Raw genomic sequence first — 26615 nt, 5'->3', positions numbered from 1 at the left:
GACCTCAAGCATTAAGCTTCATAGGAGAATTCGAGTGGGCCAGGAATTCCTTCCTTTTGCAGGTAGCAGAATGAGCAGCTCTTCTTCCTGGAGCAGAATATCTAGCACACGTTCAGATTCCAACCTGAACGCGGCTCCCCCACCCTCTTTCTGCATGTCCTTGGAAAGCCCTTGGCCAACGTAATCCCTCGTTAGCCTAATGACAGAGGCGAGGAGCCCGAACAGCGGAGTCCCACACACCACAGGCTGGAAAGCTCTGTGTGAATGCGTTTTTCATTCCTTTCTTTCCTTTCCTATTGAGACTTTACATGTTCTGAAAAATAATCCAAAAGACCAGAAAGCATGCCCACAAACCTTCTCTAAAACATGTCATCTGAACCAGCCATGGGCAAAAATCCCTCAGGCCTATTTAATACTTTTTGGAAAAAAGACAAAACGAACGAAACCCCACGCTCTGGGAAGCGACGGCCCCTCCGGGTCCGCTCAGCGCCGGGGCTCGGGCTTTAGGTCATCATGTTCAGGAACTTGCTCTCCTCGGCTAGGCTGGTGAGCATGGAGCTCATGTCCCCCACGGCCATGTTGCTGATGCCTGCGGGGATGGAGGGCAGGGTGAGGGGGTTCCTGGGGGTGGTGAGGCGGGAGGAGCTCTGGGAGAGGCTGTGGAGGAGGCTGGGGCTCAGAGCACCCGAGAACAAACTTGAGTGATCACCGTCATCCATGATGGCATCGAAGTCAATCTGGGGGGCCTCCAGGAGCTGGGAGTCCACGGTGCTGGACACCTGGTTGACACCTGGCGAGGGCAAGGGCTGGGGCTGGATGCTGTCTGGACAGGCCTGTGGCTGCAGTGGCTGGGACCGTGTGACCTGGAAGCCTCCGAGGTTCTCCAGGCCTCCATCCTGTTCGTACATGTGGATCTGGCCATAGTAGTAGAGCATGCTGTGGTCCTGGGCCCCGCCTGTGTCCTGGGGAAGCAGCTGAGGCGGCAGTGACACCACGGTGCCCACTGCACCCTTGGGCACAGCCTCTGCTGTTTCCTGGCTGGCTGGCATAGCAGCCATGGCATGGCCAGTGGCCCTGGCATAGGCCAACTGCTGCTGCCCAGCACGCACCCCCCGGTGGCGGCCAGCAGGGTTGGGCTCAAGGGGTGGCCGGGGCTGCACTAGGCCAAAGCTTGCAGCAGACACCCCCATTGTGCCTGGCTGGGGCTCCATGAAGCCAGGCTGGTGGGAAGGCAGGAGGTTGGGGCCCTGGCGGTAGCTCTCCGGGCCCATGGGGGCTGCCAGATGATGGCTCTGCTGTGGGTAGCTCTGGACTGGATGAGGTGGTGGCACCCCGGCCAGGGCTGAATTCGGGACCCCGAGTTCCCTGTGCCGGCTGCCCATCATGGTTGGGTCGGGGGCAACTTCTGTGTGCTGAGGGTGCCCCAAGTGGCCTGGCTTGGCTGTCGCGTTGCTGCAGGATGGGGGAAACTGGTTCATGGCCCCACTGATGGTGCTGGGGCTCAGCTGGGGGTGGGCTTGGCCATAGCCTGTCTGGGGGCTCATAGCGGTGGTCATGTTGGGACACTGACCACCTGTCGCTGGCTGTTGCAGCTGCTGCATGTAGTTTACCCTGGGTGTGGAGGAGGCTCCGCTGCGGGGTTGAAGGTGTGGCTGGGTGCTGTCCAGACCCCCAGGGCTCGCCTGCAGGCCTTGTGGACTGTAGCTTGGGTACTGGCCAAAGGCTGGCTTCTGCTGCACCATGGCCAGGCTGCCCTGAGGAAAGGGTGGTGGCTTCACCTGGCTGGCCAGGGCATCCATGGTGCCGGAGCTCACCTCGTTCCACTGCACAGGCATGTTATTTTTGTTCAGGCTGGAGGGTGACCCATAGCCCAGCTGGCAGCCTCCCAGCACAGGGGCAGAGGGGCCCACGTTGGAATCTGCAGCCACCATTCTGCGCTGGCCGTGCAGCCCGGGGCTGGGCAGTTTGGGGTTGTCAGAGAAGCCGGTGCCTTCTGTGGGATATACCTGCCCTGCGCTCTCATCCAGAGCGCCACTGGCGTGAGCCTTGATGTACTGTACCACGTCATCGGGCAGCACCAGGTCGTCCTCCGGCAGCCCCAGGTCAGCCTCGGGCCCCGCGCCGTCTGTCCCCGCCGCCATGGCCTCCATCACCACGTTCTCGCTGATGCTGGGCGGCCGGGGCGAATAGGCGCCGTGGGCCAGGCCACTGTCGGCGCTCGGGTGCGTCTGCAGGCGGAGGCCCCGCCTCTCCACGCAGGGTGGCAGCGGGCCGGGGTTCACGTTGTGGGTGCTGTGGAAGCGCTGCACGCGCGGCAAAGCCAGGGCGTCGGGCCGCCGCACGGGGTCGCTGGCGCGCCGAGCACCGCAGCCCGGGGCCTCGTGGGGGAAGGCGGGCGCAGCCCCCGTGTGGCCGTGGCCGTGGCCGTAGGCAGGCCCGTCGCTGCCCCGTCGCGGCCCCAGGGGGCGCGGGCAGGCAGCGGGCAGCGCACGCTCCGGCGCGTCCAGCAGCGCCAGCCTGGTCCGCAGGCTCACGCGCTCCAGGCCGGGCAGCGGCGTGGGCGGGGGCCCGCCCGTGGCGGCCGCGTACTTGGCCCGCAGGCTGTACTGCTGCGCCGGCGTGAGGTTGAGCAGCCCCGAGCTGCCGCTGCACTGGCTGGCCTCGCTCGAGCGCCGCGACGCGTCCGTGGAGATGGGGTCGTAGGAGTCGGCTGAGCTGGCGTTGTGCAGGCGGCCGGCGCCCAGGGGCGAGGCCTCGCTGGAGCGGCGGCTGGAGAAGTAGGGGGAGATGCCGGAGGAGCGGCGGCTCACGGTGTAGGCCGAGCTGACCGTGCTGGTGGAGCTGTCGCGGCGCTCCTGCAGCTGGCTCAGCATGGTCACCTCGCTGGCACACAACTCGGACAGCCGTGGGTTGGGCAGCAGCCCTGCTGGCCCGCCGCCCCCGCTGCCGCTGAAGTTCTCCAGGATGGAGCCTGCGGGAGAGCAGAGGGGTCAGCTCCCAGGGACAAGGGGCCAGTGCTCTGCTTGCTCTACCACACTGAATGCTGAGCCTAGGGCCCCAGAGAGGGGCCTGGCACAAAGCAGGCACTGGGTAGACGATTTTTGAATGAAAGAAGGGAAGGAAGGAGCAGTAAGTAAGCAAATGGAGGCACTTATAGCTGAGGGTGGGGGAGGGCAAGTCAGGAGGCCCCAGTCTCAGTTTTAGCTCTGCCACGGCCTGGCTGGCCCCAAATTCTCCTTACTCTGGTCCTCAGTTTCCCCAGCTGTGGATAAGACGTGCTTCTCCGTAGGGCTGGGTTATCAAGAGGAGGGGATGTACAGCCCAGGAAGGCCCAGGCCATTGTATTCTATTCTCCTGGTCCACGGGTGGGTGCTGCCAGTTGGGCTCCCCCGAGCTGGAGTTTAATGAGTAGGCCGCTTAGAAGGAGTGCCCAGAGAGCCACACTCATGGAAGGAAGGGCAGGCTGCAGGAGTGGGCAGAGAAATGAGCCCAGGCTGATCTCAAAGGGAGGTCAGGACCCCCAATAGCCCTTCAGTGCTGCCCCAAGCTGGGCTGAGATGGCTGGATGTTTACACTCTTGTAGTGACCGGTAACTGGACGTGGGCTGCCCAGGGGAGGAGTGACGTGGGGTGGGGTAGCTGTCTGCAACCCATGAGACCCCTGTAGGAGGCTAAGAGTTCAAGGCCGTCTGCCAACAGTTGGGGCAACAAATCCTCTCTTTGGGGGAGAGCAGTTGGTACATGGCAGTGTCCACCACAACGGGCAGCCTGGTGGCTGAGTCCCTGGTGTCCAGCAAAACACCAGGCACAGAGTCAGCCCTCGAGACATGCTTGTCGAAGCACTTTCCATCTCAAAGCCTGGGCGACACCTCCTGAGGCTGAGCACAGTGCTGTCTCCTCCATGAAGTCCTCTCTGCTCTACCCTAGCTGGCCACGCTTTCTCTCTCCTCTGCACAGCTCAGACATAAGCTCTGTCTTCGGTGCTACCTGACTTGTTGTATGGTAGAGTGTGAATCTGGCGGCATGGCCTCCAACCACACACTCCTTTGGAACCGGGATTATATTGCTATCCTGATAGGGCCTTTGCCATGGTACTCACAGAAAGTGCCTAATAAATGACTGGACAAGGAAGAGGGTGATGTGAGCAGGGTCTGCCTGTTTTCAGGGGGTTATAGGGATGCAGCGTGGTGTAGGTGAAAGAGCATGGGCTTTGGAGCCACATAGGCCTAGGCTAAATCTCACCTCTGCCATTGAGTTGAGTAAGGCACTTCCACCTCTTTGAGCCTCAGTTTCCTTACCTGTACAATGGGCTGGTAGGATCTATCCTATTGTGGGCATCCAGTGAGACAGCACATGGCACTTGGTGGGTGTGAGCCTAACTGGTGCTGCCCCAGATTCTCCCACCCAACTCACTCACCACTTCCCGGGAGGGGAGGCAGCTTGGTGTTCCGGGTATGTGGAGCCGGCCCAGCCCATGAACAGGAATCCTTGAGTGACTTGAGCTTCTCCTTCTTAAGCTGCTCGAACCGGTGCATGGTGGTCATGTGCTTGCGCAGCTGCAGGCCACCAGCGGAGGGGGCAGCCAGGGCTGAGGCATCGGCCCCTGGGGGCGTGTCATCCAGGGCTGTCAGGTCTCCCAGGCTCCCGGGCCCCGTCCCCGGCATCTCCACGCCGCTGTCATTGTTGGGGGCACTGCCCAGAGGAGAGGGCTCACTGCTGCAGGATGACTGGGCCCCGGGGCTGGACTGACACAGCTGTGGGGGACAAGATGAGAAGGCACAGACTTAGGGGGCATTTACACTCTTGCCTGGTCTCGCACCCACGCCTGCACACGTGCCACACCTTGCACGTGGCCGGGTGGGGGTAGGAAGCTGCCTCTTGGAGGAGCTTGTGAACCATCACTTGTTTGTTTGCATGAGATGGTCACGTCACTTCACCTCTTAACCCCAGTGTCCTCAACTATGAGATGGACCTGAGTTGCCTCTGGTGCAGGGCTAGCAGGTGTATGGGAAGTACCCGGCATGCATGCGGAAGCCACGCAGTCTGGCATGTAAAAAGGTACCGAAGCATTCCCGACAACAGTGCGGTGTGCACAGTGACACAAGGAACAAGGAAAACCTGCGAATAGGTGCCTTCCACCAAGCGGGGTGGTCTCGATAAGCAGAGGCAGGTTGTTGGAAAGGGATGACCAGGGAAGGAGGACCGTGGGATGCAGCCCTTGCCCAAATGGCCACCCCAAAGCAGTCCTCCCTCTGGGTTGGGTGGAGTGGGGCAGGGAGCTCACGGCACATGGACACAGTGCAGAATGCCATAGAACCCGGGCTACGTCCACTGTGACCTAGACTTGAGCCCAGGTGAAGCTTATCCTAATGTAGCTCCTCTGGACTCACTGCTGGGCCAAGTGTCCCCAAATCTCTGCCCTTTCCTTGGGAAGCTGTCATGGACACCAACTCATGGCACCATCTACATTCTTCTGCTTGGCCCTCAGAGCCGTCTGTAGGGCAGTCCCCCACCTCTGCAGCCCAGACTCATGCCTCTCCTCTACTCTGTCCTTGCAGCCTGGCCCCCACTGCGCCCGCACCTGCCAGCTCCACACCTGCTGCCAGCCCTTGCCCATTCCGATGGTCCTACTGCAGCGCCCTGCCGTGTGTCTGTCCAAACCCGCTTCCTGGCCCGTGAGCCTGGACTGCCAGGTCATCTCCGCCAGGCAGCGCATGGACCAGCACCCCAGCCGCCCGTGGCCCCGCCCAGCGCCTCGGCTCACCTCAGTACCGTCTATCCTTAGGGGAGGTACAGTCAGGAAAAAGAGGCAGAGACAAAGAACAGGTGGTTAGAACAAAAGGAGTGCAGTTCAGGGGATAGGGGGCGGGGAAAGGCAGACATGCAGGGCCACCCCGCCCTGCGCAGACCGATCACGTGGGGGCAGGCACCCCCATCGCCCACAGCCCTGCCACACCTGCCCAGCAGGAGCTGGGTCAGAGCAGAAGAGGACCTGGATAAGACAGGTTCCACGTGAGGCCAGAGGCGGTCAAGGGAGGAAAGCCAAGCTGGAGAGAGTAGGGACACCATCGTGCCCTTAGAGGGGGTCCTGGGTAGAGCCCACTGCTGTCTTTGGGGTTCTGGGCCCTGGGTGGGGCTGTGGAACTGCCTTGCGCCAGCTGGGCTGCCCAGCTCCGCTTACCCCGGAGCTCTCGGTCTTGATGGCTTTGATGTGCAGGCAGTCCTCCACGGCCTGGCTGGTGCTGCTGGCCTCGGCACTCTCCTCGGAACCCCGGCCACCAGGCTCGGTGCTGGCCTCGGTGTCCCCATTCTCCTTGAGCAGCGGCGTGCGGAGGTGCACATCGTTGCGCTGCTTCTTGGTGACGTGGGCATCTGGGCCGTGGACTGTTTTCACGTGCTTCCGGAGAGAGCTGGGGTCTGTGTATCTCTTGGTGCAGCCCGGGATCTTGCAGATGTAGGGTTTCTGGGAAGAGAGCCAGGCCCGTGTTATGGATGGGGTTATAGGGCAGACTTTGCATGGGCACACCCCCTGTTCTCCTGAAGCCATCCCATGTCCCTTGGCAGAGCCCGACTGTATTTGCAGCTGGTGCCCTGTGGACAGAGCTGTGCCTGCCCCAGGCCTGCAGGAGCCTGTGCCCAGCCTGGCCTTGTCTGCTACCTTTTCATGCAGGTAAGCACATGGTCGAGGGAGCTCCTGCCACAAGAAGCTGGGGACACGGATCAGAAAGACTATAGGGGAGACACACATGCCTCGAGTGATCACAGTGCTGCTCCCTGGGAACAGGGCACTGGAATTTGTAATGTCAGCAGCAAGTGCACGAGCTCATTGTACCCTGTGAGGTAATGCTAGAACCCTGATTTCTCTGACGAGGAAAGGCAGGCTCAGGGAAGCTAAGAAACTTGCTCAAAGTCACCCAGTAATGGGATGAAAAGCCAGGATTTCTGAACCTCAGTCCTGAGCCCACGAACACACACACATACACTTGCATGCACAGACACACACATACACATACACTCTCCCCTCCAAGGCTGGCTCTTGTCTGTAGGGACTCTGAAGAGTTCAGATGCCTGTGAAAACTCCTCTAACTTCTTACAAACATTGGAGCAAAGTCCCTTTTGGGCCCAGAATGTGTCCAGGCCGTTAGAAACATTCTTTTCTGAGTCTGCCTAAGTGACAGTAACTGTGGCTGGGCCGGGACTGGGAGGTGGGTACAGTAGACACCAGGCGCTCTGGCCTGACATCCCTGCCTGGCTCTCTCAGCCCTGGCCACCTGGGCTACAGAGGCTGCCCTGTGCGCCCTCTGTGGGGGCTGATGGCCACGGCAGGCCCAGGCAGCCCTAATGTCACTGCCGGCTGCCCAAGCTGCTTGGGGCAGGGCCTGCCACCTCGTCCCAAGCTCAGCCAGCACCGCTCTGCCGCATGGGGCGGCCGCTCCACTGAGGGACACCTGCTTGCGGGTGGCACGGGAATTTGCGGGGGTGTGAAGCAGCGTCTCAGGTTGCTTTCACAGCTGCAGAGGAACCAGCACTCCTGGGCTCCAAACCTGCAGCACAACTTACAAGCCACCTGGCACTGGGGAAAGTCACTTCGTGACTTCACCTCCCTGGGTGTTAGTTTCCTCATCTGCAGGATGGGGCGGCAGGACCCACCTAGCGGCCCTGCGGAGTAACGAGCAGCACAGCAGCACTCGGAGATCAGAGAGGTCCCTCCCCGCCCTGACCTCCGCACCTGTGGACCTCATCGTGGCCTTTGCGGAGGGCACTGTTATATTTATTGCAGAGACGAGGAAACCAAGGCACAGAGAGGGTAAGCATGCCATGGGACCTCACGGGGCCGCTTCCCTTTCAGAGGAAAGTATGTGGACCGGGGAGACCGGCCCTCCCAGGTCTCTCGGTGGGGAGGGGAAGCCAGGCACTGGGCTAGCAACTGGCCTACTGACGTCTAGAAGCTGAGGGGCGACAGGAGGGCCCCTGTGTGCTTGCCCAGTGCACGCCCGGCCAGGGTACCTCGTTGGAGTGGGTGCGGTTCTGGTGCTTGGCGCGGTCCGAGGCGTTGGAGAAGGCCTTATTGCAGCCCTCGTGCTCGCACACGTACGGCTTCTCCCCGGTGTGGGACCGCAGGTGCGTCTTCAGGTTCTCCAGGCGCGAGTAGGCCTTCGAGCAGCCCTCGAACTGGAAGGAGGTGGCTCGGTCAGTCGGGGCAGCCCAGATCCAACACAGGGGACCGACCTTGGAGCTGGCTGCCGCCTCCCCGCCAACCCTCACTCTGCTCTGCCCCACCAGTGCACCCAGACGCATGTGTCTAACAGTGACAGTCACTTTCCTTTCCAGGAAACTTGGAAAGGGCTGAAAAGCACAAAGAGAAAAATGAAAACCATTGGTTGCCCAGGGACAGCCACTGCTGATGTCCAAGTCAGTGTCATTCTGGTGACTCTGCGATTCATCCCCACGTGTTTTTAAAACCAAAATTGGGAGCATATCAAGTCTTTAGTTAGATAGTCAACCTTTTAAAATCAGCAGCACATTGTAGGGGATCTTCCTGTATCATTAAATTCTTTGAAAATATTATTTTCCACCGTTTCCCAGTACCACTCTTGGTAAGAATTTTTCTGTGCATTAAAATGTGCTGAAAATAAAATCCAGAGTCTTTTGACTCCTTGAGTGAGCTGGCCACCCCCGCCCCCTCTGGCCATGTAGGTCTCCTTTCAGTTCCTAGACCCCACTGAGTTGTTCTCTGCTTGGGGCCTCTGTGCACACTGGTCCCCTCTGGCTGGGACCTTCCCCTGAACCCCAGCTCCTGGCCTGGCTCCCGCCCTCTCAATCTTTGAGGTCATCTCCTCTAAGAGCGTTTTCTATATTCTTAATCACAACACTACCCCTTCTCCTTTATACCCTCTGACACAATTTATAATGATCTTAATTTTGTTATCTGGCCTTCCTACTGGGATTCAAGCTCCACAGAGCAGGGACCTTCTGGGTCTTGTTCACTGCTGTCTTCCTATTTAGCACCTAGGCAATCAAGAAACATTTTTGGGAGGGAAGGAAGGAAAGCAAGAAGGAAGGAAGGAGGGAAGGGAACAGGGAGAGAGGCAGGAGAGAAGGAGAAAAGGAGGGTGGGAAGGAGGGAGGAAGGGAGGAAGGAAGAAGAGATCATTGCAGGAGACTCTGCAGCTGTTCCAAAGATTCCGCAGCTGTATCCACGTCCATGTGAAAACTGCCCTCGGAAGGGTGCGTACACCCAAATAGGAGCTTTCTCATTCTTCACGTCTTCACATCTTCCCATCTGTTCCTGACAGTCTGATTGAGCACACTTGGCTCCAAATGCCTTTTATCTGTTTCTACAACTCACAGCTCATATTGTCAGAGGACTGTGGTTTGCTACCTACCATCCAGGATGTTGAGAAAATACCTTGCAGACCCAGAAGAGCCAAAACAATCTTGCAAAAGGAGGACAAAGTTGGAGGACTCACATATCCCAACTTTAAAACTTGCTGCAAATCTACAGTAATCAAGACTGCATGTGGTACTGGCAAAAAGACAGACATAGACATCAAATGGAATGAACTGAGAGTTCAGAAATAAAACCATACACTTAAGGTCAATGGATTTTTGACAAGGGCACCAAGACCATTCAATATGGAAAGAACAGTCTTTCAACACAATTGCATGATCACATGCAAAGAATGAGCTTTGATCCCTATCTTACATCATATGTAAAAAATAACTCAAAATGGATCAAAGACCTCAATGGCAGAGCTCCACAATGAAACCATGTATCTCTCCACACATACAGACATATTTATGTAAATAAAAGTATACATTTATAACCTATAATATTCTTAGAAGAAAATATATAGGTGAATCTTTGTGACCTGGGATTAGGCAATGGTTTCTTAGATACGACACTAAAAGCACAAGCAATTAAAAGATTGGACTTCATCAAAACTAAAATCTTTTGTGCTTTAAAGAAAACTATCAAGAAAATGAAAAGAAAACCCATAGAAATCATATATCTGATAAGGTCTAACAACTAGATATATAAAGAATTCTTGGGCCGGGCTGCTCTGCCGCCCCTCAGTGTGCAGGTCGGTTCAAAAAAAAAGAACTCTTACAACTTAACAAGAAGAAGACAAGTAAACAAATTTAAAATTGGGCAAAAGATCTGAGGAGATAGTTTTCCAAAGAAGACACACAAATGGCCACTAAGCACGTGAAAAGATGTTCATTGGTCACTAGGGAAATGCTAATCAAAGCCACAATAAAATACCCCTTCATACCCACTAGTATGTCCAGAATAAACAAGACAGATAACAACAAGTGCTGGAGAGGATGTGGAGAAATTAGAACCCTCATGCATTGCAGGTGGAAATGCAAAATGGTGTAGCCTTTCTGGAAAAAAACAATCTGGCAGGTCCTCAGTGACCATATGACCTAACAATTCCACCCATTGGTGCACATACTCAGGAGAACTGAAAACGTATGTCCACATAAAAACATGAACATACATGTTCAAAGCAGCATTATTCATAATAGCCCCAGAGTGAAAACAACACAAATTTGTGTTGACTGATGAATGGATAACCGAAATGGGATCTAGCCACACAATGGAATATTATGCAGCCACGAAAAGGGACAAAGCACTGTTTCATGCTACAACGTAGATGAACCTTGAAAACATGTTAATTGAGAGAAGCCAAACACAAAGGCTACATAGTGAATAATTTCATTCTAATGAAACGTCTGGAATAGATAAGTCCATAGAGACAGAAAGAAGAAGAATTGGGAGAAAGGAAGAGAAGGAGAGACTTGGGAGTGACCGCTACTGGGTGCGGGGTTTCTTTTTGGTGTGAGGAGAATGTTCTCAAGTTAACTAGTGATGATGGTTGTATAACTTTGTGAATATACTGAAGATCTCCAAATTGTACATTTTTAAAAATAAGTTGAACTTTATGGTATGTGAATTATATTTCAATTTAAAGAACTCACTTGCCAACAAGGGCAGCGTATTTTATTGGATCCTGAACACTATTGATTTTAAGACAGCCTAATTTCAGAGATATTAAAATGAAGACAAAATGCATATCTCTGTGAAATGCAGTAATTCACCAAGAAGAGTTCTCAGGAGTTTCAGCCACAGCCACTGGACCACCTCCCCTTTTGAGGGGCAGCGATTTCTGTGTTAAAAATATAGTCTCAGGCCAGGCGCGGTGGCTCACGCCTGTAATCCTAGCACTCTGGGAGGCCGAGGCGGGCGGATTGTTTGAGCTCAGGAGTTCGAAACCAGCCTGAGCAAGAGCGAGACCCCGCCTCTACTAAAATTAGAAAGAAATTAATCGGCCAACTAAAAATATATAGAAAAATTAGCCGGGCATGGTGGCGCATGCCTGTAGTCCCAGCTACTCGGGAGGCTGAGGCAGAAGGATCGCTTGAGCCCAGGAGTTTGAGGTTGCTGTGAACTAGGCTGAAGCCACGGCACTCACTCTAGCCTGGGCAAATGAGTGAGACTCTGTCTCAAAAAAAAAAAAATATATATATATATATAGTCTCACTAATTATGGCCACAAATCCTGTTGACTCTTTAAAGGAGACCATATAAAAGGTCTCATCTTTGAGCTCACTATAAAAAAAGAAAAACTCAACCAAAGTGATTTTTAACCCATCATTATTCAGTTGTGAATCACCAGTGACACTCTTTCTGCAGGGTGCTACCAAGCGGCCCCTCTGCCCAGTGTCACACAGCCAGTGGGGGTCTGGCTGTGCCTTGGGGCCCACAGTCCCACAGACACACCCACAGGGACACCTGCACACCCTCACTGTGGTTACCAAGATGCTCACACCCAGACAGCACTAGGCCAGGCACCGAAGTGTGCCTGTGGCCAGCCACGTCCAAACACCGTCCCCCAGGCCTGCTGCCTGGTCCTGATGACGCTGCCGGGAGGAGGGCCACTCACCGTGCACTTGTGGGGCTTCTCGCCCGTGTGCCGCCGCATGTGCACCACCAGCATGTACTGCGCCTTGAAGGGCTTCTGCTCGCGAGTGCAGGCCTGCCAGCGGCACACGAACTCCTTCTTCTCCCCGTGGATGTGCTCGTTGTTGATGTGCTGCCGGGAGGAACAAGCCCGAGGAGGGGGTGAGCCCGGCTGCCCGCCCCACAGACCACCGCCTACCGCCAGCACGCCCCCATTACATACGGACACTCACCCCACTGCACCTCGGCTTACTGTGAGCCTGACCACCCGCGCCTGGCCCTCCCCTGCCCACGTGCAGACCACCTGCCGTGCTGACCCCTCTCCTTACTGCCCCTCCCACCTACCACGTGCGGACCACTGGCCCAATAAGACCTAGTGTCAGGCCACACCTCCCCATGCTTTAGCATTAGCTGCCATTAAACGAAGCTCTATTGTGTGCCACTTATCTCGCTTGGATTTTCCAATTAGTCATCAAAGTGACCGTCTACGATGGTCAAAGGCATCGAGACATACACATGGTGGGTGCACAACAAGCCTCTCCTAAGCTCGCCCTTATTGTTTCAGAGATTTTTAAATAACGTATTTTATTATAATGGAAAAATAAGGCATCCTCATCTCTATTTCTGTCATTGATCTGAGATGACAGCTTTGTCTCCTTTTCACAAAGGCCCGGGAGTCCAGTGGCCTGCCCAGGGCCCTGGCAGTAAGCATGGGTGGAGCCAGACCTGACCTAATGGTGGGCACTGGGCACTGTGCGGGGCTGACCCTGGGACAAAATGGCCCAGGTGAGCAAGGTGGGACAGCCAAGGACAGCACAACTGACCCTGCAGCATCACAGAGGGGGCGTTCTCAAGCAACCTGGGGGTGCGCGGGCAAGAAGCCCTCCCTGGGAGAGGGTCCCCGCACTTCTCCCGGCCAGCACTGCCCTGGGCCAGGAATGTGAGGTGAACACCCTTTGGGCCGTGCCCTGGGCTCATCACCGTGTGCCCTCGTGGACGGGCTCGACCTCTGAGCTTGGGATATGTTGCCATGTGTGAGGCCCTTTATGTCCTTAACCTTTGAGCTGCTCATTTAACAGAGGAGTGGGAATGGGTGGATTGAGTCACCTACACAGCAGAGTGAAGAATATACTGGACTTCCGCTGCCTCTGCTGCAGGGCTTCTCTCCCAAGGGCCCTGTCATGGTCCCATCCTTCCCTTCCGTCTCCCTTTGTTCGGGGCTGTGCCCTGCCTGTGTCTTGGGTCGGGCTGGGCTTGCTTCCCCAGGGAGATGGCTGGGGCGGGGACACTCCAGCCTTGGAGGCCTCCCGTTTCTCCTCTGCTCCCAATTCCTCTCCCGGCCTTCCCTTCCTCCCCCCGCCCCACAACCTCTAGACCTACACCACCCAGCGCAGAAGCCACTTGCCACACGGGGCTCTTGCACACTTGAAATGTGGCCGGTCCGAACTGGGATGGGCTGTAAGTGCAAACTACACACCAGTCTCAAAGACTCAGAATGGAGAAAAAAAGCGTGTCCAATATCTCAATAATTTTGTTTTATATTGATTACATGTCAAAATAACTTTCCAGATACATCGGGTTAAATAAAATATATTATTAAAATTAACTTCACCTGTTTCTTTTTACTCTTTTTAAAATGTGCTGTTAGGAAATGTAAAACTACACGCGTGGCTGGCGTTTGTGGCTTGCAGAATCTTTCTACTGGACCGGGCTGCAGTGGATCTGTGTTGCCTACAAGGCTGTGTGGAGAGGGGAGCATCGGCGCTGGCAGCGCCCTGCCCCAGAAGACGGCAGACCGCCCTCCCGCCCTGTGCCACCGGCCCAACTGCCACGCATACAAATGCCACCCTTGGAGCAAGAAATATCTACAGCGCTTTGAACTTCCAGAGAAATCTTATCATATTAGCCTCACTTTCCATTTTTAAAGCCTTTCAAATGATAAAAATGCTTCCTGACAATGCCTTTCATTTTTTTCTTATTGGTTTACTTAGCAACAAATTGTTAATAATCGACTGGGGGCTCCAGCTCGCCGGTGCAAGCTGCGTCCATCTTCCCAGGGAGCGGAGGAGAGTCAGAGCTAGGCAGAGGGGTCTGGCTTCCCTCTCACGAAGGAGCCTGCTCTCTCCAGGGTCAAGTAGAGGAGATCACTTATGGCCACAGGACAGACATGGCCACAGGTAGAGGCTACAGCTAAAGTTCTCCTTCCATGTCGGGAACCCTCTGCCTCCGTTTGAGGAACCCCCTGCCTGCTCTTTGGTGCTGACCCAGTTATCACAGAACACACCTGCCACATCCTCACCCCTACACTCTGGCTCGGGCCCTCCCCTGGCCCAAGATGCTGTCCCTCTCCTCTTTCATCTAACTGATCTGTCCTATGACCCACAGCTCCAGCCGTTCCTTCTCCATCTAGGGCTTGTTTACCCAAAAGAGGTGGTGCCAGTTGAAAAATTATGTTTGAGTTCCAGAAGGGATTAGATAAGACCCTGGTTCACAAGTTCTATGTCACCTGCACTGTGTGCTGGGAAATCCTGGTCTCCTGGGTGAGAATTTGGGGATGAAAACCTCAAACACAAAAGAAACCTATAGTATTTGGGAGCAAGTCACATGAAGGGAGGAAGCAGAGGGAGGTGGTGTATCTAAACGGTAAGTTCAGAGCTGGGGACAAGCAAGGTCCTTTGGGACGGGTTCTGGATGCAAACAGGAGTTGTGCGCATGCGCACGTGTGTCTCCTCCTCCAGCAAACAAGCCATTAATTTAGTGGGTCACCTTTACAGACACTCATTCACCAAGGAGTGTGGCAGTGGGGTGCAGTGGGGCAGGGGGACTAATTCTTGAATCTAAGTTCTTTTCTGGATGGAGAAGAGAGAACCACCTGGGACTGGTGTGCGGAACAGGGAGGAGGAGGTTCCGGGTGCAGAGTGCCTACTATCTGCTGAGTGTTTATGAAAACGACTGAACGTGGTGGCATATTCACTGCTGACCCCTGAGAGGTAGACATCACCCCCCTTTACAGGGGAAGAACAGGCTCACAGAGCTTAAGTCACTTACTCAGAACCACTCAGCCAGGTACGGCACAGCCAGGTTTGGAGACAGGTGCCCCTACACTGAGCCCCTGCTCCATCTGTCGCACACGCTACCCCTTGACTGCGCCGTGATGCTGCTGCTGTCTAAGGGAGTTTGGAGTGGGGACCAAGAGGAATGCCCGGAAGGGTACTCCTACCCTCTCATGGCTCTCATGGTCTTCTCTAATCACCTGAGCCGTCAGTACCCAGGCATTTTTTAAGTAGCCCCCTCCCTGATCTGTGTGTAGACACCCACCTGCACCCATATACGCTGGGTGTCTGTGAATGGTCTCCAACAGGAAATTATCAACTCCTTCCTCTATGAGAGAAGCTTCTTTCAGGCTTCAGAGTCAGGTTCGTTATTATCTTATAGATGCTGACTGGTTTAACTAATCTTATTTCTCTGTTTGCATTGGCTGCTAGGAAGCTCAGAAAAAAAGCTATGTATGTAGAGTATATCTCAGATCACTTAGTTTTTAACACTAACTCTACTCCTGGTTTTACATTATTGTTCTTTTTTCCCTGATTTTCTCATATATTTATTTTTCTTTTAATCTCTTATACTACATATGTATTTGAAAGTCTCCTTTTAGAAACAGGGCACACTTAAGTAATCATGCCTCCTATTTGCAGGGCATGTGGCCCACGCCATCTCCTGTGGCCTCTTCCTCTGGCCCCTCCTCTCTAGTAGAAGGCCTGGAAGGCTCAAGGTCCTAGGTGGCCTGGGCTCTGCCCGCAGTGTGCAGCTAGGCTCGGAGGCTTACGTGCACCAGCTGCTCCTGGGTGTCGTACTCCTTGGCGCAGTCTTCCCAGTGGCAGTTGGTCTCGTAGACGACCACTTCAGCCTCTTGCTTACAGTCATCCCTGTCCAGGTCTTCCTTGAGGTCAGCCAGCTGCTCCTGGGGGAGGAGAAGTGCACACCCTCATGAGCCGTGTCCTGACACCCAGCCCTGTGGAGAGGTGGCTAGCAGCCCCGTGCAGTCTGTGCCAAGGACCGTGGGCTGGTATGAGTGTGGATGCACGTGCGTGCACATACACACGCCAACACACGCATGCATACATGCAACACACACACACACACACCCATCAGCGTTTTTATCTCCTTTCCTCAGCTCAGCTCCCATCCATAGCTCTTCTTGGACAGCTGTCCTGGGGCCCCTCCCTCCTCTCCCATGGGGCTTGTCACCACCAAGGTGTTCCTTCGCATCTTGGTGCACTGGCATGCAAGCAGAACAGGAGAAGAGGCGGGGTGGGTAGTGACTTTTGCGTATTTGGTTTGGTTTCCCTCGGGGAGCCAGTTTTCCCTGCAGCAGCCCCCAAACATGGGTGTCTCTGGTCTTGTATTACAGCAGGAATCTGGGGCTCTGAGAGAGGTTGATGTGCCCTCCCTGGAACACACAGAGTTGGTGGCAGCCTAGATCTGGACCCGGGTCTCCAGACCAGGTTAGGGCCCACGTGCCGTTTCAAGGAGGTGAAGGAAAAGCCCCCTGTGACATTCCTTCACACAATCACAGGTGCCTGAAATGCCTTTCAAAGGGGACAAAGTCTTTTAAACTAGCAAAACGCTGAGAATTAACCCCACAGAGCTGTCCCCCACCAGCTGATGCTAACCTGAGCTGGCCAGGGGCAGCCTCTGAGCAAAGGACATGAGGACAGGTCAGCAGTATCTGCCTGGGGTCGAGGGCGGGGAGGGGCGCAGATGCCCCAGGCTGGGAGGGAGGGTCCCTGCCAGGGTCTGCTAGGCAGGCGGGGAGCAAAGCCTCGCTTTACATCTCAAGCCTTTCCAAAACCAGCAGGAGGCTGCTCTCTTTCAGAACGGCCTCTGGGGAAACACTCGTCAGGCAGAGGGGGGCGAACAGCCTCTTCCAGTTTAGAGCCCCAACGCCCACAGCTGCCCCGTCACAGTGGCAGTCCCCGCGCTGAGTCCGTTCCCAGGAGTGTTGGAAGTCAGCCGGGGACCCCTCGCTGCCAGCCGCAGACACAGCCCTGACCAACTCTCCACCAAGCTTGCAAGGAGCTCTTCCAAGAGGGGCCCTGGCTCTTTCTCAGAGGACCTTCCAGCTAGTCCGCTTGTTCTGAGGAGGAGGAGGATGACATGTCCTACAGGAACTCCAGGGGCTGCGCTGGGGCCACACTCACAGGCAGGTAGGTGCCGGAGCTCCTCGCTTCCAGCTCTTCAGCAATGGGGGCCGTCTGGGGGCTGCTGGCGTGAGACCACAGGGGCACGGACCAGGCCTCCTGCTGCCCTCTGCACTGCACGGAAAACTGGAAGTTGATGTACTGCTTCCATGTGCTGCTGCCCTGCTCGCTCCCGAGAGGACGTGGAGGGAGGACAGACTGCCATGCCGAGTGGAGGGCAGCAGAGGCCACGGGCGTGGGCTGAGCTGGGCGTCAGCAGAGAGGGGTTCATTGTGCTGTGTTTTCTGCCGACGGAGCGAGCCCGCCCGCCTTGCAAATGAGTCAGGGAGTCCTTGGTCAGTGACTAGGACAGGGAGCGACAGGGAGGCAACCTCCTCACGATAAACGGCTTTCCTTCTGCGGACACGCGTGTGGAGCCAGGCTGGGCACAGGAGGCCGGTGTGGCCCGCCTGGGTTGGAGGGTGGGCACAGGACCCCACCAGTGGGTGGCCACGGGGCTCCCAGGTGCTCAGCGCCTACCTCCCGGCCCTGTCGGTGCCGTTCCTGGTGTTTATCTCCCCGGATATGTGTCGCCACCATCAATTTCAATGGTCCCCAATGATGGTCGGCTTGGTGGCAGCCATGCATCATGCCGAGACTGGCTTTGGTCTCGGTGAGGGGAGAGGAATTTGTCACCAACCCCTCTGTTTGCTTGACAATAACAGGAACCAATATTTCATGAAAATTAAGTGCTCAGAGCATGCCTGATGGCTTGCGGTTTGATAAAGGATGGCCCAGCAGATGCAGGAGAGACGAGCTAGGAGACCCCAAGCATCCTTGGTGTCCAAGCGGGTATTCTGCAGTGACATGTGGAGACTGGGCCACCGTGAGAGGCCTTGGGGGGGCCGGGGGTTACCGTGGAGGTCAGCAGGCACGCCATGCCCGTCACGTGACGTACCATCCTAGCACTAGAGGAAGTGGTGGGATTCGGAAGGGACCTGCCTGGGCTGTGGGCTGCTCTGCTTCTCGCTCTCTTGCCGCCAGGAACCGTCCCGCCTTTCTGACCCCTGACCCGCCCTTGCCTCCTCAAATGCGCATTGAGTCATTAGAAATACTGTTTCACAGCAGCTGCGCGCCAGGCCCCGTGCAAACCCTGGTGGCACTGAACCCAGCCAGGCACCGCTCCTGAAGTGTCACCTCTCCAAGGCTTACAGTACAGGTGGGGGTGACAGGTGTGAACACAGCATGGGTCCCAGAGCTAAGTGCCATACCCAGGAGGGTGAGGGAAGGCTGGGTGGCAGTGAAGATGATGGGTGGGGGGAGTTCCAGGAGAGAGTGCAGCCAGAGGGCCCCGAGCCAGTCGGGGGACGGGGGCAACTCGGCCTGGCTGAGGGCGGTGCTGCTGCAGGGAGAGGTGTGGGGAGAGACGACGCAGCCCGAGACGGGGGAGGCTGGGCAGAGCGTCCTGACTTGCTCATTCATTCACTCAGCACATGTGTGATGGGCACGCAGCATGTGCTGGTGCTGGGGACAAAGCGGTGAGACAGCCGAGCTCAGTGTGCCCACCCCGCCCTGCCTGGGTCAGCGTTCGCCCATGCGGGCCGCCAGCCACCACCAGGGGCGTGGCCCTGAGGCAGCCAACTCAGGGGAGACCAGGCCTGGTCCCAGCCTGAGCGGATGAGGACGGCAGGTTACCTGAGTTAGGGCCAACGGTGAGGCCGGCCGCAGGCCCTCCGCCTCGGTCTTGACCTTGCTGCGCTTGTGAATGGCGATGGGGTTGACGGTGCTGGTCACGGCCGACTCGCTGCTCTGCTTGTTCTGAGGGAAGGTGCAGAGGACAGCCTGTCACACAGGAGTGGGGCAGGGACACCCCAAATTCTTTTTGGATTTTACCTCTGCGACTTCCCTACACAGGATGTCTGGACCAACTCTGTGTTGAAGCATCAGAAACCGAGCCCCCCACCTTGGTCCTCCAGCCAGGGCATGCCCAGGACAGCGCCCAGACCTCAGCCTGCCACCTCCCCAAGACTGCAGGGAAATGGGAAAGAGACCCTCTCTTTGGAAAATGCCAGGCACCCTAGCTCCTGTCCTGATGAAACTCCACGTCCCAGCCCTCCAGAGCAGGACACAGGGCCTGGCTCCTCAGGAGGAGGGGCTAGAGCCGCAGGATCAGGTGGTGTTTCCAGAGCCCACAGCGATTGTTCGGGGAAGGTGCTGGGCGGCTTTCGGGAGCCCTGGGGTGGAGAGGAAGGACATTCTGAAACAGGGGATACTTCTAAATCACGTGGCGTCTCGTCTTCCTCCCCAGGACATGGCCACATCAGGGCTCTGCCTCTTGCCAGCGGGTGGCCTGGGCAGTCACTTCACCTTTATCACGGTCAGTATGAGCACTACCCAGGATCCGGGGCATGCGAGGGCTCTGTGCACACACGGGCTCATTTATACACCAACAACCCAAGCGAGGCAGCGGGCCCCCACTTTACAGCTGAGTTGGCTCAAGCAGAGAGAGGCGAAGAGATTTGCTGCTTTCAGGCAGGTCAGGATCCAAACCATGGTCTGACCAGTTCCAAAGCCTATGCCTTTCCACGTCCTCATCTGCAAAATAGGACTTCCGTCACTTGCCGAATTTTAATGGCACCTGGTATATGCCAGGCACCAGGCTAGGGTGCACGGGCACCCCAAGGCCCACTAGCAAGGCCAAATAAGGCTGTCTGTGAAAGCCCACGGTAAACGCACACTCTGAAAGCGAACTGTACTACATTATTATTATTCGTTCGCCATCCACTTCACATGGTATGCACGCCGCACCTACACGGTGCCAGGACCTGTGAATTTGAGGGTTTCTCTGTTTACTCATTATGTCTATTGGACAGAGGACAGCAGAACTGAGAGACTAGGAGCTTGCCATGGACCATGGCAGGTCTCCTGACCTGGCCCAAGGCACTTTCCACCAGGTGGCCGCTGCCCAGAAGGCATCCCAGCAGCCAGATACGGGCCCAGAGTCTCACAAGTCCCCGGCATCAGCTGGCGGTGAACAGCCCCCGTGGGGTCTTGACAAGTACACAGTGGCCACCCTCGCGCCCCCTGCACCCACCTACCTGGTTGGCGTCACTCAGACAATTGCTGCTGCTGCTGAGCTGGGTGGGGGTGGCACTGATGGAGGCGAGGGCCACGGGCTGCTGGGCCAGGAAGGTGGGTGAGGGCTGGATCAGGGGTGGGGTGTGTCCGAAGGCCGAGCCTAGGCCCCTCTGCTGGCTCAGGATCTGCTGGTAGGCCACGGGGTTGATGGGGTGGGGGAAGGTGAAGGCTGGGCTGCAGTGAGAGCAGATTGGGGGGGCTCTGTCAGGCAGAGGCTTTCTGGGCAGAGCCCTGCTCCGGGGACCGGGATGAGCATGCTGCTATCCCTCCATCACCACGGCTTTTCCTCACTCGAGAACCAGCGGCGGCTCCCTACTGCTTGCCGCATGGGCCTCTCCTCTGCACTGAGCTCCCCGGTCCTGCCCCAGGATACGGCCTTCACTCTGGCAGGTCGGCCCCAGTAGGTGCCAGGCTCCCCTCAGCCCCTCAGCCCTTCCGCCTGGCACCTCCACGCTGATGCCTAGATGCCTCTGTGTCACTGCTCCCCGACCACGTGCACCCCATTTGCCCTCTGAGGCCCGTTCAATGCCCCTCACCCGGGAAGCACGCCGAGTCCCCCAGCTCACATTATTCCCTCTCTCTGCACGCCAGGGCTCTATCGCGCCACTTGCGTTGGAGTCGCTCTTTCCGTAGCGGGACACCAAGGAAATATTGGTGACCTCTGAGGCTAAGCCATAAAGACAATATGGCTCTTGCGCCACTTGCTCTGGGGTGGGGACTGGCTGCCACGTTGTGAGGCCACCCAAGCAGCCCTGCGGAGAGGCTCGGGCACGAGGCATGAACGCTCTGCTGATGTCCCGTCAAGCCCCGGGTGGCGGCAGCTCTGGCTGACAGCTTGACCTCGGCCTCCGAGAGAGCCACAGCTAAGCCACTCCTGACCCTCAGAAATGGGGTGAGATAATAAATGCTTATTGTTTAAACGCTAAATGTTGGAGCGATTTGCTGTGCAGCGAAAGGTAATCAATGTGGTTGTTATTACTTCTATTTCTGGGTCCTTGGGCTGAACTCTCCTGACATTCCTAACAACTCCTGGCCTCTCTCGGAAAGTCGGGGAAGGACGTGAGTTTCAGTCAAGCTGGCTGGGGTCTGAGTCCTCAGATAGTCCAGGGCTGCAGAGAGGGGAGAAAGGTGACTGGTGTCAACGAGGCGTGGGTGTGCCATGCCTCGGCCACGGAGGGAGACCTACTGCCAGCCCGGAGGCTTGCTTAGAGCTCGGGCCACATTGGTGTCACGCCTCGAGTGGCCTTCAATGTTGGGCAATGCGTGGCTGCTCTATCACACCTTGTAAAATACAAGGAAAGCCACCTTCGACCTCGAACACCTTCAATTTCACAAATGAATTATTTATGACGGGCTCAGTCCCTGAAGATGTACCCAGACATCTTCACATTATTGGTTCTGAACTCATGAAAAAGTTGCAAGTATCAGATTCACAAAAACGACAAGTACTATCTTTCTCCTCTGCTTGAAAGCGCCAACTGAAAAGCCAGCCCCTCCCCCACTGGAGGCCGACGCAGCTTCCGGCCCTCGGCCCTCTGCTTGCAGGTGGGGCTCACCTGAGGGCACCTGCCGACAGGTGCCCGTAGGAGCCGCTGGCGGCTGAGCTGCTGCGTGAGTTGTTGATGTAGGCCACCAGCGAGTTGGGCGAGGTCCGGATCATCCGCTGCAGGTCGAGGCTGGCGTCTGAGAGAGGGGAGATGGACAGCGCCCGCTTGCGGCTCAGGCGGGGCGTCACTCTCGGGCTGGAGAACCGCGACACTGCGGGGGCAGTCAGCACAAGGCACGTCAGCATCACCAGTGTTGGGGCTGGGGCGACAGGTCGGTGGGGGACAGGAAGAGCCTGCGAGGGCTGTCTAACAGGAATCGCAGCTCTGCCAGTTTTCTAGCTGTGGGCTCTTGTACAAGGTATGTAACCTCTCTCGGCCTCAGTTTATTTACCTGTAAAATGGGACTGATCCGCACAGGGCGTGATGAGGACGTGAGAAGTACACGTAAGGTGTTTGGGTATGAGCACTGAGCACAGTGTCTTCACCAGTAGGTGCAGAGATCAGGGCTGGAGTCCAGCAATGGGTAAGGCACGACGGTGATGTGCAGAACCAGAAGAGAGCGGCTCGGTGGCCTCTCACAGAGTCAACCTACCCAGGAAGCCAGCCCAGGCCAAGAAACAGGGCACACCTCATGCCCACAAGCCCCAAGGGCAGCCACTATCCTGCCTTCTAACACACAGCTCAATGTGGCCTATTTTTGTGCTTTATGTAAATGGAACTATAAATACTTGTTCACATCTGCCCTCGTTCATCCACGTTATCTGTGAGATTGCTCTGTGCTGCCATGTGCGGCAGCAGCTCACTCGTTCCATGGGCGGGAGAGTGCATGGAGGCAAGTGCTCCAAGATCATGGATCACTTGCAACCAGGATCACCACTAACATGCCCCGTAGGGCCTTTGCCAAGCAGAGGCCTGCATGGCTGCCTCAGACTTTTCGGGGGGCTCTCCCGAGCCTGCGGCTGCCATGATAGGGCAGGGAGGACACAAGGACACAGAGGCGAGAGGCAGCCTGACCACGCAGATGCTCTCACACACCGAGGCCCTCAGTTCTGGAGTTGCCTGAGGCTCTGGGAACCCGTTGCTTTGAATGTGCACAGCACACACGCACACACACCTATGCACACACGTGCACGTGCCCACCGCCCTTTGGACAGCCACCGTTGCGGGAGGGAAGAGGGCCTGCCTGCCCCAGACCCCAGGGCCACAGGCCCCCGACTGCTCCCCTCACAGTGCCCCCACCAGGATTCTGGGTCTCTCCTCTACACAAACAATGGCCTAGAAATGGCCTGACGACATCTCTGGCTCTCCACACGCCAAGGCCCCCGCTGTGTCCAGACTCTAACTGAGCCCACTTCCTTATTTTAAAGAGGTGCTGACCTCCAGGATGCCGTGACGTGCACATGAGGCGATGTGTGAACAGCAGGGCACGGCGAATGCTCGGGCGTGTCCCTGCCTTTCTGGACACCTGCATGGAGCAGCCTCTTCCTGTGCCCCACGGGCCTCTGCCCACCCCATCCTGCCTTCTGTGGCCTCCAGGTTCCCCCTGGGCTGGAGGTGTCACCTGTAATAACCCTGGTGGCTGCTCAAACACACCCATGTCTGTGCTTGGCTCGTGATGTGTGCCTTCTCTCCCTTCCACCTGCTCAAACCTGTGCAGACCCTGGCCTAGGCATCCCCTCCTCCAGGCAGGCAGCCCTGGCCGCAGGGTCTGGCTTGGGGTAACTCGCTTTTCTGTCGAAGACTCAGAATCTTCGTCAAGAATCTGAGCATAAAGCAGACCCCCTACAGCTTTGGGGCCGTTGGGACCCACTGTGATGATGGACGTGGAGGTGGCCCACGGTTGTGATGCTCATGTGACCCTATACTTTGCATACTTGCTTTGTTTTCAACAAGAAGGGTGAGGTGATTTTAGGAAAGCTCCGGGTTGGAAGGAGAAGTTGAGCTAATCAGAAGATTCTTTCTCTCAACATCTTTGTCAGCTAAAGTTTCTGGTTTTTGCTGCCTGTTTACTGCGCTCAGAGGCCTGCGGCTTGCAGGTCTCTCAGCAAGCAGCGCTATGGTGAGTACACAGAAGGTGCCAGGGTCCCGGCAGGGAACTCACTCAGACAACTCCTCCTTCTGTTGCAGCAGGAAGGATCCCAGGCCATGTGCCTGGGGACAGGAGGAGGCACAGGGGGCCCGTGGAGCAGGCCCACATCCCAGCCAACCCTGAGGCTATGCTGCAAAGTGACCACCCATTCTGAACCGGGATCCTGGACTACAAACAGACCCATTCTGGCCAGTGTGTGTCCCTTTGGTGTGGTATTTGGATACGTGCCTGCTTGGGAATGCTTGCGTGATAAATAACCCAGTGACAGCCATCGTTTAGTGACACTTAGACCCACCAACTCATTTAACAGCTACCGCCACTCTCCAAGCAAACCTGCTGTGCAGATAAGGAAACCAGGTTTGGGAGGTTAGTGACTTGCTGAAGGTCACAGAGTTATAGAGGCAGGATTTGAACCCAGGTCTGAAGGATTTCGGTTGTGTGGACTTTCTGGGGACTCAGTGTCCTCACTGTCTGTCTTCAGACAAGTGGGGAGGGGCCCAGGACGAGGAGGTCAAAACCTCCCACAAACAGGTGTCGACTTTCCACTTTCAGTGGCTCTGAAGAATGAACTTAGTCAGACCCAACTGCCTGCACGGCCTCTCCTCCTGTCTGGAAGGCAGCTCCGGCTCAGCACACGGGGCCCCACACTCCGATCTGTGCCTGGGCCGGCGCCTCCCACAGGGCCTGGCTCGGCAAGCACCGCCACCCCGCTGCAGCAGGAGACCAGGAGTCAGTGCATGGTCTTCTCCCTCCTCCCTCCGCCCCTACACCCTGTTCACAACTGAGCCAACCGACGTTGGTTCCCGAACCCCTCTTCAAATCCCCTTTCTTTCAGACTCCACCCCCAGCCTAGCCTACCACTTGCTTGGATCATTCTGGAGCCTTTAGCTCATTGCTGTCCTTGCTCAGCCAGAGAGAGCTTTTCAACTTGGAAATTGGATCATGTCCTTGCCCTCCCCGCGAAACTTTCCAAAGCTCCCTGTTGCTGTTATGAAAAAGGTCTACACAGTGGCCCTGCGGGGTGGCCCGGCCCACCTCTCCAGCTTCGTCCTGCCCATGTCCCCCTCTCTCCTCCACCCACACCGGCCTCCTTCCAGCACCTCATGTTGCCTGCACAGGGCCTTTGCACGTGTGGCCTCCTCTGCCTGCAGCACTCTGCCCTCCTCCCTGCTCAGACCTCAGCCGAGTCGTCCCTCCCCCAGGAAGCCTTCCCCAACCTCCCTAAGCGGGGCAGATCCTCCCCATGCCCAGGCCTCTCTCTCCAAACGTGGTGGCACTAGTGAGCTGCATCCACTTGTGTAGTTACCTGCTTGCTTCTGTCTCCCCACTTCCCCGCGTGAATTAGGGACTCACATCTTTTCCCCACCTAATCATTATATCCCCAACACTCAAATACGGCTGGCTCAGCAGTGAGCCCAGTGGCAGGTGCCAAGGGCTGACCAATAGCATAGACAGGACGTCTTGAAGGACAGTAGATCACAGCCACCCACAGCTGAAACACTGGATGCTCCGCTGCGTACGCTGGGTTCTGGTCTAAGCACGCCAAAGTGTCAGTAATTTATGCTTCCTGATGGCCCCAGACAGAAAGGGCTCTTAGCATCCTCATCTTATAGAACGAAAGTACACACGGGCTGAGGAATTTACCCAAGACCACATCGCCACGGGAAGTTGAGACCAGGAGAAAGGCGGACACAGGGACGCCAAGACCACCTGCCACAGGACCTGTGCCCAGGGTGGGGAGGAGACGTGTCTCGCAGGGGGAGGAGGCCCCAAGTGGACACACACACACTCTCACAGGACGCGGAGGCACGTAGACAGCCTGTGCTGCCAGCCACGCCACGCCTGTCCCTTCGTGGCCTCCTTGGAGCATGTTACTTAGCCTCCCTGAGCCTCTGTCTCCCCACCTCCCTAATGGGGACAGGGCGGCTTGTCGTGCAGGGTTGCCGTGGATAGAGCACCAAGGATAGCACCTAACACCCAGCAGACATCCCAGGTGAAACTGCTGACTAATCCAGCTCCTTTAGGGGCTGGAGGCTGTCCTGACGGCAGGCTGAGCCTACGGTTGATGGAGTGAAGGACGGCACGTCTAGAAACGGTGACCAGGCCACGTGGCAGTGCAGCCGCCACTAAGCATGCGCTCATCGGCTTTCATTCGGGCCCTCGCAGCCTCTCGGCTCGTACTTCCTGAGCTCCGCCCGCCACTCCTCATGTCGGAGGAACCCACAGCAAGACGCGAAAGCGAGCCCTCTGCGAGCCCCTGCCACGTGCAAGCTGAGTGGCGAACGGGGAGAGATGAGGGGGAAAGACCTAACATCATGCAAAGTGAGAAACACACATGTCTTTGTAACACATTTTTAGAAAAAAAAAGATTTTGCTGCTAATGTTTGGATTCCCACCCTCTCGTGCGCCCCTAACAAGAGGAAACAGGCCAAATCTGACAGTGATATTCATCTCTGTTATGCCCACCTCTCAAGGGAAATATGTTTATTAATGCGCCTCTTCCCTTGATAAATTACTAAATAGAAAGAAAAGCCTGGCACTCATCTCCATGGTTCCTCCTGTGATTTATGACCGGGAACACGGCAGAGCATCCATCCGTGGATGCGCCTGTTTTAAGGCTGGTTGGCCACCGGTGACCTGCCACCTGTCTGCCCTCACCCGGGCAGATGCCCGACACTGCCCACTCCTGTCGCC

The 26615-nt window shown here is 56.5% G+C and overlaps 1 protein-coding gene across 1 annotated transcript in view; it reads right to left on the bottom strand.

Moving 5' to 3' along the window:
• Positions 1–503: 503 nt before the first annotated feature.
• The window catches only part of GLI2 (GLI family zinc finger 2), a 171765-nt gene continuing 145653 nt past the window's right edge, over positions 504–26615 (bottom strand). Inside the window, 9 exon segments of the mRNA XM_012644667.1 lie at positions 504–2971; positions 4417–4753; positions 6181–6462; positions 8007–8171; positions 11951–12100; positions 15794–15979; positions 18843–18965; positions 20246–20459; positions 21842–22043. Coding sequence (XP_012500121.1) covers positions 504–2971; positions 4417–4753; positions 6181–6462; positions 8007–8171; positions 11951–12100; positions 15794–15979; positions 18843–18965; positions 20246–20459; positions 21842–22043 — 4127 coding nt within the window.

Source organism: Propithecus coquereli, unplaced genomic scaffold, assembly GCF_000956105.1.
Source record: "Propithecus coquereli isolate 6110/MARCELLA unplaced genomic scaffold, Pcoq_1.0 Scaffold217, whole genome shotgun sequence".
In the NCBI taxonomy this organism is placed as follows: Eukaryota; Metazoa; Chordata; class Mammalia; order Primates; family Indriidae; genus Propithecus; species Propithecus coquereli.
This window is presented reverse-complemented; position numbering and strand designations above follow the sequence as displayed.